This window comes from Ostrea edulis, chromosome 4 (assembly GCF_947568905.1).
Source record: "Ostrea edulis chromosome 4, xbOstEdul1.1, whole genome shotgun sequence".
NCBI classification, from domain to species: Eukaryota; Metazoa; Mollusca; class Bivalvia; order Ostreida; family Ostreidae; genus Ostrea; species Ostrea edulis.
In genome coordinates, this window is record NC_079167.1 from 60,690,083 (window position 1) to 60,705,738 (window position 15,656).

General features: G+C 33.1%; 1 protein-coding gene across 4 annotated transcripts in view; it reads left to right on the forward strand.

Annotated features, from left to right (window-relative positions):
• The window catches only part of LOC125671154 (DNA-directed RNA polymerase III subunit RPC8-like), a 46,857-nt gene that overhangs the window by 14,496 nt on the left and 16,705 nt on the right, over window positions 1-15,656 (forward strand). For all 4 annotated transcript variants that reach the window (XM_048906657.2, XM_048906656.2, XM_056163252.1 and 1 more), the window contains exons 3-6: window positions 9,854-9,950; window positions 11,652-11,738; window positions 12,013-12,076; window positions 13,850-13,936. In XM_048906657.2, coding sequence (XP_048762614.1) covers window positions 9,854-9,950; window positions 11,652-11,738; window positions 12,013-12,076; window positions 13,850-13,936 — 335 coding nt within the window. The remainder of the gene's footprint in view (window positions 1-9,853; window positions 9,951-11,651; window positions 11,739-12,012; window positions 12,077-13,849; window positions 13,937-15,656) is intronic.

The following is a 15,656-nucleotide window of genomic DNA, read 5'->3' on the forward strand; positions in this document are numbered from 1 at the left end:
TACAAACATTTCTTGTTCATATGTAGGTTGATTATGAATAGAAGGGGACCCCTGATTATTTTGAGGTCACCTGGTCAAACTGGAAATAGGAAGATACTGTATGCATGCTCAATATCTTGAGAACCCTTTACTTTAAAAAAGACATCAAATTTGGTACACTGGTACATTGTAAGGAGTAGGTGACCCCTGTTGATTTTGGGTTCACATGATCAAAGATCAAGGGTCAATCCACTCTGGACATAGGAAGATACTGTCCACTCAATATCTTGAGAACCCTTTCCTTGTCAGATGTACATCAAAGTTGGTACAAATGTACATCATAAGGAGTAGATTATCCCTATCAATTTTGGGTTCATATGATCAAAGGTCAAACTGGACATAGTAATATGTCATCTTCAAAATTATAAGAATCATTTGCTTGATTGACACCAAACTTGGTACACTTGTTCATCCTAAGTAGTAGATGAACCCTATTGATTTTGAGGTCACATAATTAATATCTTGAATTGTTTTGGCACTACTTTACTATCAATTAAATGACGTATGTGTATAACCCTTTTTGATTTTGCACCACTAAGGGGGGGGGGGGGGGGGGGGCATACATGTTTCTGAAACATTTCTTGTTTAATCTGTTGTAATATTCATACATTTACATGTACTAACCTTGATGGAAATTCAAAGTTGTAAAATTTAACCCATTTTGAGGTTATAATTTCAACTTATGATTATCTTCATATTTTGCATTAAAATATGTCATCAAAATCACAGATTATGTGTAGGCTACTCAAGCCTAATGAACCTATTCCCCTGCTGATAAATTACAATCATTTGGAGTACACAGCATCTAAAGTGACATGGTTTCTCAGTTTTAATCAGTTATGTGAACATTTTTTTCTCACAAAAAAACAGAGCACAACTATGGACAAACAGATTTTTTCTATCATACATGTGTATTGGAAAAACAGACCTATAGTATAAATATAAAGTTTGTCCAAGCCTACCCTCGATGTTGTTTTCTGAAAGAAGAAATGAAAATGAGGTAATGTTTCTGATGGTTCTACATCACTTGTTTTTTAACTGAGAACAACATTGGAGTTGTGCTTCAGATGTTTACTCATCTACCTGTCTGTCAAATTCTCATCTTTTCAATGGAGGAGCCTTAGAATAGGTCACATGTTTGGAAATACGATTTTCAGTGATTCCACCTACTGAAATAGCCATCTATATTGGTAAGAAAAATACTTGTATGGAAGATTGATCAGAGGTTGGTGTGACAGAAATCTACTAAAGTAGAGACCTATATTATAAATAAACTCCCCATCAGAGGTCATGTTCTGGTGAACTTTACATTAGCCAATAAAATCGTTACTTCCATTTGCTTGTCTGGTATTTCGAAAGTAATTCTATTTTCATACAAATGAGATGATACCCGATGAGTTCCGATAAGTGAATAACACATAAAAAATGGTGTCGACATGTGCTACACTGAGGAAAATATGTTTTTTGTTGGATGCGTGTATATATTTATAATATAGGTCTGTACTTTAGTCAGATTAGTGTGACAACAGTGTAGACCATAGACCTCCTCTTATAGCCGACACCATTCTCAGAACAACTGAATGTCATGAATTAATATACATTTTGGATCTTCTCTTTAGTTGACAACATTACGCGCAGGTTATGAAATTTTTTTTTCTACAATGCTAGCTACCTTCATCACCCAATAAAACAACAAAGAAAGACATTTTATTGTTTATATTTATATTTTTATGTATTTTTAAAAAGAAATGTAAACTAGATTTAAGTACTGAAATATATTGTTGACCATTTCATTACTTTATACGGAACAACCAATGCAACCTTTAACCTTGACGATCGACACTCCATATTTGGTAATGGTTACAGGTACAGTGGTAACTCAATAAAAAGTCGGATCAAACTAGCTTGCAAGAAACATATATTCATTGTCAATGATGAAAGCAATGCCAATTTCAAAAGAAATATAAGAGAAAAAATTCAGTGAATGTACATATTCTTAGAACAGCTCTGCAGTGCCATAACATCCTTCTGGTTTCATTGTAGTGTCGATTAGAACAAGGGATTCCATGAAACTGAAACATTAGAATGCTCTGTGTATAAAAGCTATTTACAAGAAATAAAGTAAATGTACAGTAATAATAATGAGTCCACAGAATATTTGTTGAAGGAAATGTTGAAGGCAAAATGCTACAAAATAATTTGATAATGTGTATGAAGCCAGATGTCCTTTTATCATCAATATGTGAGGTGGGTTTTTTTTCAATGATAGAAATTTGGTTTTAACATGCATTGTGTAATCCACTTATTTCTGTAAATGACTCCCTAATTTCAGTTCTCATTACATTGAAAAGAAATTAAATTTCAGCAGATGGCCATGATGTTATTGAAATTACACTATGGCAAGTTGAACAATTGCAAAAGATCAGATATTTTATTTTCCATTTTGCATCTTCTTTAATGTCTTTCTGTTGAGAAGCTTTCTGTAGATATTGACACAGATAAGATTCGATTTTATCCTTAATTATAGGAAGTGCTTCATACACTAAAAACGAACACTTATTAAACATGGTGAGAAATTTGATAGACACTGGGAGTGCTGGGATGTGGGTTTATGAAATCTTTAGGAATTAAGACAGTAGTTGATATTTTACCAAGCATTTCACATGAGGAACAGGATTAGTAAGTCTATTTGTTAAACCTTTAAAATCCTGATTCTGTAGAGCTGCCATGATACAGTATCTTTATTATATGTGTCAACAGCATTTTTCTGAAATTGTGGAATTGTCCCAGTTTTATATTGTTACTACCATTGTCTCATTATGAGATAAAATGAAAAACAGTGTGGCAGCTAGAGGATATTGGAAAAAGTTCATTGAATTATATTTATATTATTGGAGAAAGTTCATTGACTTAAATATTTGTACAATAATCATCCAATAAAAAAAAAAAAATCCACAAATTGTGTCCCCTCACAACGAAGTTGCAGTTGATATCCTTATGTGTGAATGACATATTGTTTATTTAAAGAATAAAATGATTTCTTTGTTGTTTTATCCCATGATGAAGGTTGCAAGCTTTGCAGAAAAACTCATATATTAATCCACATAAGCGGGTTATGTAAAAATATTTTGCAATGCTTGCTACCTTCATCACCAGATGAAACAAGAAAAAAAGCATTTTATTGTGTAAATGACATAAATGTGGACCCCATTTGAGAGTTTCATGCCAGAGTTATCTCTCATTCATTGTATTAAAGCTGACATGAATTAATAAATATAGTATAATTCTATATGTCCGCCATATTTCTCTGCTAATCCGCCATATTAGTTGGATATTCTATTGTTATATGTATCAGGGTTCGCATGGTATATAAGGGGATGAGTTTTGCTACAATTCACTTCTTCGATTTACCTGTGCAGGTAGCTTCGACAGGTAACACGTACATCTCCGATACTAATTTATAGCTAGGACATCAAGAAGAAATGAAATCACGTTTTGGAACACCACGTAGTGCTCAAAATTACAATAAACATATCGTACAGTAGTAAATCATTCTAAACGCTTTGGATAAATATAGAATGCCTTTTCTTTACGTGAATTTGCGTACATTTGCAATAAATATGTCAAAACTATACAAAAACGCGGAGAAATATTTCATCTATTATCTATTGATGAAATGGAATAAGCAAAGGGTATAAAATCTATACCATTCACACTTACTTCAAGCAAAATGCAAATACATAAATGCTACTGTACGTATAAAGAAGACATGGTCATGTATGCTCGCCATGAAAAAGCATCGAATGCGGACGACTATTTACCTGGGTCTACTCATTATATCTGTAAAGGACCGCAGATGTACGTGTACACTTGTCAAAAATACTCTAAGTAGTAGTAAAACACCCTTTATTAGCATAATTCATGAAACAAAACGATACACTCCATTTGTATTCCAACAGTAAACAACATTGTCCATTGTACAGACTGCGACACACTTAGCCCATGCCGATCAGCTATCTTCAATCAGGGGAAGTATCAGAGTAGAATATTTACCCTGTATTGTGCATGAATCCTTATACCGTATTATTCACTGGTCAGTGTTGCAGATTTATAAATCAGGAAATCATTTAGGTACGTAAATTGTTTGTGCATAGATAATTTGCATATACAACACTGTACAAGTGTATGGGATGAGAGAGAGAGAGAGAGATTCAAACGATGATCTTGTAATAATCCCGCTCTTATTAAGACAAATGATATCGTTAATTCAATATAAGAGAACAGTAACTCAATATTGCTCTCATTAATTGATTATACAGATTTATTTGATTCATTTAAAACATGCAATAATCAAAAATTAAACATATCTTTAAATAATGTGATTTTCAATTACTTCATTTTATGCTAATTTGGCACTCAATAGATCTTATATATCTATGCCATTTTGCGTTATTGCATTCTGCGTTGAACTCTACGCAAATTGTACTAATGCAAAATGTAATAATTGAGTTTATCATATTATGCGTCGTTATCAAGCAAATAGAATCAAGGGGAGGGGACAAGAGTGCCTGTCCCCCACCTTTGATAACAATATCCATTTTTTGTTAGTTTGTAATGCAAATAAGAGATATATTGGGTGACACTCCCCCCCCCCCCCCCCCCCAACTTGACCCCAGCTTGAAAGTTCTGATATAATAGTAGAAGACACACACCACCACCAATTAAGAAAATGAAGATATTATGAGGCACTCATAGTAGAGGACTCTAACCACCCCATCTCACCCCTAACGATGGAAGAAAATGAAGTGTAGGGGGAAATTATTGAGGCAGTAAAAGTAGAAGACTCTTTTAACCCTTCACCCCCACATTAGGACTTTGAACATATCAGATAAAAGATCTTGGTTTGTTGGGGGGGGGGGGTGTTTTATTTTATTGCTGTTTTCGTTCATCTTTTTTAATTATTAATTTGAATGGCAAGAAATTCTGAAGAATCCAATTTTCCATTTTTTTCTTCCTGTTGTATCCCCCCCCCCATGAAAAATGACAATACATGTCTGGTTATTACATGTACATTTTGCTTTTCAACACATGCATGCATACTAATTGTATGGTGTAGAATTGCACCCTTTACCAAGTTTTCCTTCATTTACACAGTGTAAGGAATGGTAAACCAAAATCATAAAACAAAATGCATAAAGGCCAAGATAGTTTTAAGTGTAGGAACTTCATTCACGAATACATATTAAATACATGTATTCAGAAAAATCGCATGCATGCATTGCAGGACTATAGCATATGTGTGTTTTAACGTTTCTGTAACATGCCATAATGATTACTTTCAGGCTTGAGTGTAATTTATTCATAAATATTTTCATGTCGTAGATCTGGCGCAATGGATATATTCTGAAAATAGACATACCTCTGTACGTTGAAATTTCAAATTCAAATGTATTCAATAAGATGTTAGTATTCATAAATCAGTAAAATTCGTGTTGAGGTTGTATTAGCTCTTCTGAGCCAAAGGCTCAAAGAGCTAATCATATGGCTGTATGTCTGGCGTGCGGTGTGCGTCAAAATTTTGGAAAAAGGGCTATATCTCAGGAACCCCTTGGCCAATTTTTGTCAAATTTGTCACAGGGTATCCTTGGTCTAAGGACTTTCATTTGTACTAAAACTAGGGTTGTGACCCTTTAACAAGGGGAGATAATTAGGAAAATGAAAACAAAAGTAGTGGTTGCTAAAAAGTCTTCTTAAATTCTCAAGAACCACTGGGCAAATTATCACCAAACTTATGCATAAGGATGAGGATAGGTTGTAGATAAAAAATTGTTCAAGGCATCATCCTGGGGCAAAGGGTGTGGTCTCAAGGTCACTTTAAAGTTGACCTTAAATTTTGTTTTGTTAAAACTTTGATATTTTGCTTAGTATAAGGACTAGGATCATCAAATTTTGTCAGTTGTCATGCATCTTAGGACCTAATATCATGTTGTCTCAAAAGTAGGTCATGGTGACCTACTTTTGAATTTCACAGGTAAGTATTATTAATGGATTTTGATGCATATCTTGGACACTTTTGAGCCTTAGTGATCATCAAAAGTTGTCAGTTAATGAATCATGGGACCTTGAACTGCATCATGTGAAAAGTATGTCACCATGACCTACTTTCTGAATTTTATGGCTAATAATTTATGAATACATTTTAGGTTGTTATTTCAGATACCGAGAGGTTTAGAATCATCAAACCTTATAAGTTGATGCGTCTAGAGGCCTCAAAACATATTTATTTTAAAAAAAGTAGGTCACAGTGACCTACTTTTTGAATTTTGCAGACATTCAAATTTCACATCTTCAATTTTAGATGCATATTTTGGACACTATGAAAGCTAGGATCATCAAACTTTGTCAGTTGATGCATCTTGAGTCTTCATAGTTTGTTGACCAATAAGTAGGTCACCGTGACCTACTTTTGGATTTTGACGGCTATATTTTAATATTTCAGATACTATTTGACTTACAATCATCAAACTTTGTCAGTTGATGGGTCTTGAGTCTTCAGAGTGTGTCGACCAAAAAGTAGGTCACTGTGGCCTTCTTTTGGAATTTGACGGTTATATTGGAATACTATTTGACTTGTCAGTTGATGCATCTTGAGTCTTCAGTGTGTCGACCAAAAGTAGGTCACTGTGACCTACTTTTGGACAGTTACATTTAAATTTCCAGGTACTATATGACTTAACATCATCAAACTTTGTTAATTGATGAATCTTGGTTAGTGAGAATTTTTGCCTGTTCTACAATGTATCAGAAGAGCGATTCTAGGCCCATGGGCCTCTTGTTTGATATGATACAGTGTCAATCTACTGTAATGCATTAGTAGGATATGCAAAAGGCAAGAGTATAAACATTTTCTAGTATCGATATCTATATGATCACGAAAAAACATTATATAATTTATATCCGGATTCATATGCCGATTTAGATATCAATAAAAACAAAGCTGCATAGTTTGGGGGAGGGGTTCTAATGAGTCTGATGAAATTAAAAGAAGGAACCTCACATTTGCATTCAAACTAGATGTACTTCAAAATGAATTCATTTCTGCTCTGACTGAAAGCATGATTCTAAATTCGAGAACGAATCTTGCATACAAAATAATTAACAGGGGAACACATAAATTCGAGCTCCTTTGGAATTTAATGAAATGCAGATATGCACCTTAATCTTTCAACACGAATTGATATGTTGTTTCAGGCACGTATACAGGGGGTTGGGGTGGGCAGGGAGGCTGGGCTGGTCTGCTCTCCCCCACTTTTTTGACAATTTACTTTTTTCTGTTATTCTAACATACAAAATCAGTATTTTCTACATGCACAGTTTAAACTAATATATATTTTTTTAAATTTGTAATGAATTCAATTATAAGCATCAATTCCTGTAAGTTTTCAATATATTGTCAATCACAAATTTTTAAATAGCTGGAAATCTTCAACAGCTAGCATCATCCTAATTTTGTCACAGAGACAGTAGTTTGGGATATTGAAATGACTATTGATTTTCAAGACAGTGGATCATATATGTAATGTTATTAGGCCATGACATTGTATATATATAGTGGTACTGAAATATAACAAGGTTACACCAAATATTTAGTAGCTACATACTACTCAGAGATTATATGTGGGAAGGAGAAGAGTCATACTTAGGAAGTTGCTAGTATCTAGGTCAGAGGGTGAAGGTCATATGTGTAATTAATTGAATGTTATTTTATAGTTCAGATTTAATGTGTAAGAGTGACAGTATTTGAATAAACTCATGTTGTAAACATGAAAATGAATGCCTGTTATCTAAGGACTGTAAAGCTAATTAAAATTGTTGAGCTTGATCTGCATAAAAATCTATGTACATGTATATACTCAAAATATGACACAGGTGTGTTAAGGCTTCCCATAGAATATTACCTTGCACTTTATGTCTTTACTTCTCCGATCTACCAATATATGACGTCATAATGGAAAATGACGTCAAGACGCTGCATATTTGAGCTGTTATGACGGGGAGAGTGTCAAAAACTTTATTTCAAACTGCTTCTAAGATGTCAAAAAACTATTGCATAATTCACGTGTCTGAATTGTATTTTAAAATCTTATTTGTCCAAATGTTTTAAAATAGTTTGTTTAATTACTCTTCATTGAAATTCAGCATGTTCAAACTGCTTTCGAAAAATATACTTTTGAAATGTACTCTGTTTTATACCAGTGGTTAGAGGTAGAATTTATGATGTGTTTATAAAGGAGTGTAGCACAGGCAATTAATGAGGATTTGTTTGAAATCTTTTGTGGAAATCGTAAGAGGAGTTTGTTCTCTACCTGAATCTTGCTTGGGAAAAATGTGTGATGGCTTTGTTTGAATACATATTACCCTCAAATGTGTTGGTAAGTATGTCGGTAAGTTGAACTCTTCATGAAATACATGTATTTTGTACGCAAGTAATACTGCCATTTTTCACAAGCACATTTCGGGTACACAAGGATACAGTGAATTTATTTATAAAACAAAAAGTTAAAAGTAATTGTTTAATCAGCTGTGCTGAAGCAATTTATGTGAAACACTTCAAACAATTATAAATGGCTAGCTGTCACATGATCAATGAAGTCATATGATATCATAACAAATATGTTGATATATAGCCGAGAGAACCTTCTATATAAATTGTCTGAACTTAAGTATATAAATTACAAGTTAAAATCAAAAGTGACCTCGCAATGCAATGTATGTTTTTAACGCATTTCAAAGCCCCGGGAAGCCTTAACAATTAGCAGCTGTGGATTGTTTCAACTTCTCAACATTATATTTCAGTAAATAACATTTACATTGCAAACCAAATAAATATGTTGATAATATATAAATATGATATATAAATATGTTAATAAGTAATTAAACATATATGGATATATTGATATATCTATGAAATCAATTGTTTTCTATGAAGCTCAGCATATGAATTGGTTATCAGGATTTCATTTGCCTAGATATAACTTTTTTGCCCATGGCGATTTGTCTTGAATTTATTTACTGCTTGTTTTAACTAACAGTCTTATTGGCATGTGATTGGCTAAAATCAGAGATAAAATTTTACATAATACATGAAGGGAGAATTCTTTAAAATCTTCTCCAGAACAGCAAGGTCATGTTAGTGACCTTGATATTGAGGCATACCCATGTTGTGTGAATTCAAATTCATTAAGTCTTAATCCCATGGGGCTAGGTTAGGGTCATAATATGAGGTCAGACTTTGTCATGGGATTAAAGAGGGTTGAGATCTTTTAAAAACCTTCTGATAAAGAACAGTAGGACCAATGGTGACTCAGGTGAGTGTTGTGGCCCATGGGGCTCTTGTGTTAGATTCTTGTGACTCATCAGAGATTACTCTATCATAAACCAAAGTTTGAATGAAATGTCATACTTATTATACGGCTGAAGAAAGGAATTAGGTTTGTCATCTTTTAATTCACTTGTGTCGTCAAAGCTGAAGTAATTAACAGGAATTCATAGTGCTTTCATGATAAAGATTCTGAAAGGTGTTCTCCTGGCGGAGTAGGAGCATCTTCATAAACTGCACATTATTCCTCTACAAAACACATTGACTCCATTTCACAGAAATCAACTGCATCTGTCTTCAAGATTATGGTCTACTTTTAGTTACGTGAATGATAGGTTTATGACAAAATGTTAAGTTTTCAGGATATCTAAAATACTGCCAGACTGTTTTTAAAGCATAATGCGATATTTTTATTTTGTCTTTTTATTTTTGTAGGTTGTGCACAACGTAGGTTTATGTATTGCATTATGGGATATTACAAAACTTGAAGACAGTTACATATTTCCAGGAGATGGTGCCTCCCACACAGTTGGTGAGTGCAGAATCAGAAAAAGACTTAAGTGAAAGAGTGTTTATGTGTGTGAGGTTCATTTACAATTCATTTCATAGTTAGCACATGTATCAGTTACAACATTGATCTCTCAGTCCTTTCCCTTTCTTTCTTAATTCCATAATTAATTAATTCTATCAAACTCACGACCTCTCGGTTACAAAGCGAACGTCCGCTATACCAATGAACTTCCGCAACTGGTTATTGTTTTGAATAGCACACCAATCAAAATTATTATGAATGAAAGCTAAAGGATTTTTGTAGTAAAGTTGTGGTGTTGAAATTTTAAAATTTTGTTTGATGTAATGAAAAATTGCAATACATGTATACATATAAAATCATCCAGAAAAAATTGAAAACTTCTGTGGGACTTGAATGTAATGATCTACCCATTAGTAGTTGTTCCAAGTTCTTGTAATCAGTTATATTTTGAATTTGAAAATAAATGTCCAGGTTACCATTCTGCTGTTACAGTAGTGAAGAACTATTTACTGAGGTAATGTATATGGTCATCACAAGTACTGCTAAGAAAAATCAACCATATAATAAACAAAACAACTTAAGCACAAGTGCATACACTAAATGATTTAATTAAAAACAAAATTGGTATGAGAAGAAGCAGAATATTTCTAACTAATGTGTATATGGCTGCACAAAACTAGTTCATCAGTTAATAAATGATTTTTAGATTATTCAAATTGTACAGACTGCTTCCATTTACTTCAAGTAATGATCAAAGAAGTTAGGTCACGATAAGGATTTGCAATAGCAAGCAATAACATAGAAACACCAAATAGGGAAAAGTGAGGTCATGGTCAAAGAAAATGTCAAGGTCAAAAAATATTGATGCAGTTGAATAGATGTCATCAATATGTATCAACATTAAAGGTTTGATAAAATTATGTTGAATAGTTTCTTTGAAACTAAGCTAAATGCAAAGTGTGACAGAAGGACGGAAGTCTGAGATGACAAACACTATATGCCCCAGCCATATTCATGTCACAGTGGGCGGGGCATTCATGTTCTATGGATATATTACTAGTGTTTTTAAATTTTCATTGGCACAGAAATATCAATACCTGACCTTAACTTTCATGCAATATTTGACACAAAAGTTGCTTCTGACCAGACAGACATGACCCTGAAATGAGGTCATCTGATCAAGATTGACAGTGATTAAGTGAATGATGACAAAGTTAGAAAAACATGTATTTGTCCAGGCCATAATTCTATTAGGAACAACTTTAGAAGTACATGTAATTCGAAATTCGATGTAAGAGTTTTGAAGTTGCACTCTTACACCATCAACATGCAATATAGTAATTTAAATTTTTGTTGCGTGATATTCTAGCGGTAACCGTCCCAAGGGGCTCTTGTTTAATGTGCTTCGTTAACATTATTACATTGGTTTCCTATAAACAAAAGTTGTTTTTTAGGTTATGAAATTGTGGGACAGCCCATGTATATCAAGGTTAATTTTACATGTATGTGCACATTATGAAAGTGATTCAAATCGGAAAGAATTGATCTGAGTCATGCAATTAAAAAGACCACAACATTTGAAATTATTCCCAAAAGACATACTGAAAATAGAACAATATTGACATAACATTTTCAATATTAGATAAAATATATTTAATTGCAATTCATGAATAGACAATTGAATTAGTGTATGTATTTCAGTGCATTTCAGATATGTTGTTTTTCGACCATTTATGGATGAAATTTTGACTGGCAAAACAAAAAGCTGCAGTAAGGAAGGGGTTCATGGTATGCCATATCTAATTAACTTTACCCTAAACAATCAATTATCAATGCTGCTATGTCATGACATTAATTACGCTACAGACAAATACACACATTTAATGGTATAAATATTAAATGGGATGTTTCCACACAGATATTATCAGAAAACGCACACATTGTTAAGGTTGTTGAAGTACAATGTTTGTGGGAACATAAGAGTTAAATTACTTTTGATGAATATTACATATTGGGGTCAATTCCATTTAACCTAGTACAATGTGTTTTGTCTTCCTCACAGTATCAATAGGAATATTTGATGACATCCTCATCCCAGCAGACGCCATGCCGCACCCCTCGAGGTTGTATCCTTAGAAATACTTTTACTGTTGCATGATGAATGCTCATCTGCTGCAGGAAAAGGAGAATGAGGTAGGAAGTTCGGTGTCAGTGAATGTGTCTTCTTGACATTTCTTGCTGTGGGGTGACATTATGAGTGAGGACTGGGTTTACAGTGCAAAATGCAGTGCCTTGTAAGACAGGAAGTTCCTTCACATTCTGGCATTGAGAAAGGTGACCTGCCTTTAATATCTAGCATGCCTTGATACCTAGTGTGCATCTTTTATCAAGAATGACCATTCTCAAACAGTATGAAGTACATGCACCATACCCAGTGTCTGTGATCTAATTCTGTTACAGAATAAAGGTTCTAAACTGTTTTAATTTGAACAATATTCTATCAGGCAATACAGCCCGGAATTACAAAGAAGAATGGGATTATATAGACAATTTATGTGTTACTAAATTTGACTAGATGCGACCCTTTCGGTTTGAGTCATGTCCTCAGTCTATTATGCACACACTTGTCTCAATGCTAAATGAAGAGTTTATAAATTGAAAAGAAGTAGGGAGGGAGTATACAGGAATCACCTTGTCTGTCTGTCTGTATGTAGACATTTGTCCAGAGTACTGTAAAAGTTTAGGAGTTTGTATAATGGAATGACTTGTTCATTTGTCTGTCCGCCCATCTGTCTGTAGATATGATTTTGTTGAGACATTTGTAAAGAGACTAGTGCATGAATTTCCCTGAAAAAAATTGCACACCCTGATTAGTAAGAAATATTGATGTCAAAGGAACTTAAAGGGACTGGTTCATGATTTTTGTTAAAAATATTTTTCATTTTTGATGCTAAACATTGAAAATATAACTTATTTAATGTTGACAACCAAACTTTTTACCTTCTGAATGCAAGAATAAAAGCAATATTTTGGCCTTAAATCTGTGTTATGTAAACAAAGACTCGAGTCTTTTTATGTATACAAACAAAGACATCTTCATTTTGTATAGTCACAAATTTTAACTTTTAGACAACACATTTTACCTTCAAAATGCTTGAAATGTGAAAGATATAATAAATTTAGATCAATATCCATTTATTTTGAAAATTTCGTAAACAATAACATACCGCAATCTTTGTTTACAAAACAAATATTAAACTCTCTAAAATGAGCTTCTGTGATAATGTATAACCTTAATTTTTATGTGAAATCTTTTAAACACATTAGACAGTGGATTTTGATCATTAAAAGTGAAGAAGAAGATTTTGGGGAAAATTGTGAATCAGTCCCTTTAACATTTATTTAGATGAAGCATGAATAATGTTGAAAATCATGTCTTTCTGGTATTCAGCTATACAACATTTCAAATATGCCCCTATATTGATGGGGTATTAGATCAATTAGGATAATTCTAGTATTTGCTGTCTTTGAAAAGCATAAATCAAGCCTGAAGATTTTTAGTTTCCAACAAAATTTCAAGATTGAGATTGGGGGGGGGGGGGGGGTATCCTTCAATATTTCCCACTATACAAGTCATTATCTGTTCTTTTATAGTGATTTCAGTAACCTCTGTACAGCTCTTCCATAAGAGACTGATAAGCATTATAGCCTCAAGGAATACATTGGAAATTTTACACAGTGGTGGCTCATTAATTTCTTTGATGTTTACAATATAGCATTGTGGAACACAGGCTATTTGAAAATGAATCAATTTATACATTGTATAATTCTTGATTATCTATCGTAATTATGAGATATCTATTGACACATACATTTATAAAATCTTTAACTCTGGTAAGTGATGACAAGGAACAGCTGTGGGCCTGGGAATATGAAACTGATGATGGTAAACATGATCTCTTTATGGACATTGGAGAAGAAATCAGGTGAGAATGCTTAAACAAGTTTTTATTCCAATACTTGTCCATCTGTTTTGTTTGAGTTAACCTGCATCATTGATGTGACCTATTGTTAATCATCATGTGTCCTGGCCATGAACAGAGGATATCTATAGCCAAACCTAAGGCCACTTATATAGTAAAAGAAAATTTAGAATGACTTCCTGACCCACATACTTTACAATGAGATTTTTGTATACATCCAAACAATGAGTTATGACATTTGAACCCTTTTGGCAAACATTAAGCCCAACAAGATTACTGATAGAAAAAAAAATTGAAAATGTTTATTCAAGTCATGACTATATATGTAATAGAAAAGTGAAAGAGACTCAACTGAGTTTTTGGAAGTTTTGTGTGTTTTACATTTTCATCATGAACCATGTGGCTAATTTCAACTAATTCCTTGGGTGAGGGTATTCAGGGTTGTTAAAATGAGGGATTGTGTCCTCTTCTTAGGGGAGATAATTAAGAAATAGTGAAAATAGGGTAATTTTGAAAAGAATATTCTTTTCAAGAACCATTGGACCAGAAAAAAACAAAACTTTAAATCCTTCCTTTATAATGAAAGCACAAGTTTGTTCAAACTTTGAGCCCAGCCAGGATTAGAGTCTGAAGTAGAAGTTTAAAAGTTTACATATAAATAATCTTTTCAAGAATCATAAGGTGCAGCAGTTTGTCTAATTGATATACAAACATGTGTTGTTCATGATAAGTATGATATGGCCACAGTATGGATTCAAAGTTTTACATACAATTATGCAAGTGACTCTCAAAAACTTTGATGGCAGAAAAACTTCAGAGAATTTGAGTGTGAATCATTAGGTTTTATTGTTACACAGTAACATATATCTAGACACTGCCATATGTTTTCTGGATAATTATCAGTTTGGAGATATATAAATCAATTGTAATTTGAGCAAAGGGAGAAGCAAGTATATATGGAACTTGTTTTTCTAGGTAATGATTTCTTTTGCTTAGAAAATGAAAGTAGACTCAGTCTGTGTTTGTTGCAATATCTATAGAGCTTTTATCATATACATGTATACCCCTTTGCTTTGTTTAATATGGAAAGTGGATACCTGGATTTGACATCAAAAGATCAAGAATATCAAGAGATTGAATTTTGAGTCATCAAGATTTGCCAGACATGAAAGAAAATTCTGAAATAATTTTCTTTTCAAAAAACTAGAAGGGGTACACTTTTAATACGAATACAATATAAACAAACATACTGCTGTACTTTTTGTTTGATGTAAATGTATACTGGTATATATCAAGAAGAATATTTCAGTGATCAGGTAAACAATGTGACCTTATGTTTGAAAGTTGTGATACTAAGGTAACTATTTAGACTGTAGTTGCAGTTTTATATTCTTCAACAACACTTTTAAAATTTTGTTTTAAACTTTAAATTACCCTCATTATTTTAGAAATGTAGGCTTGTTTACTTCTTGTGGTTGAGTCAAGATGAGTTTTTGAAATGGCCATCAAAAAGAGCAGACATAAAATTACACATTTGTCAAACTCATTGGATGTGAGAAAATCCATACATTGCCTTCTTTTTATGTTCCAATATGTTGTTCCACAATTACCCCTGTGTGCTCTGAGGCATAATATTTTTTAGACTTTGCACATGCTTTAGTTAAGAGTATTGAACGAAGTTCAAGGATTTGTCTGGTGTATACAGAATTGGTTTTATTTCAGA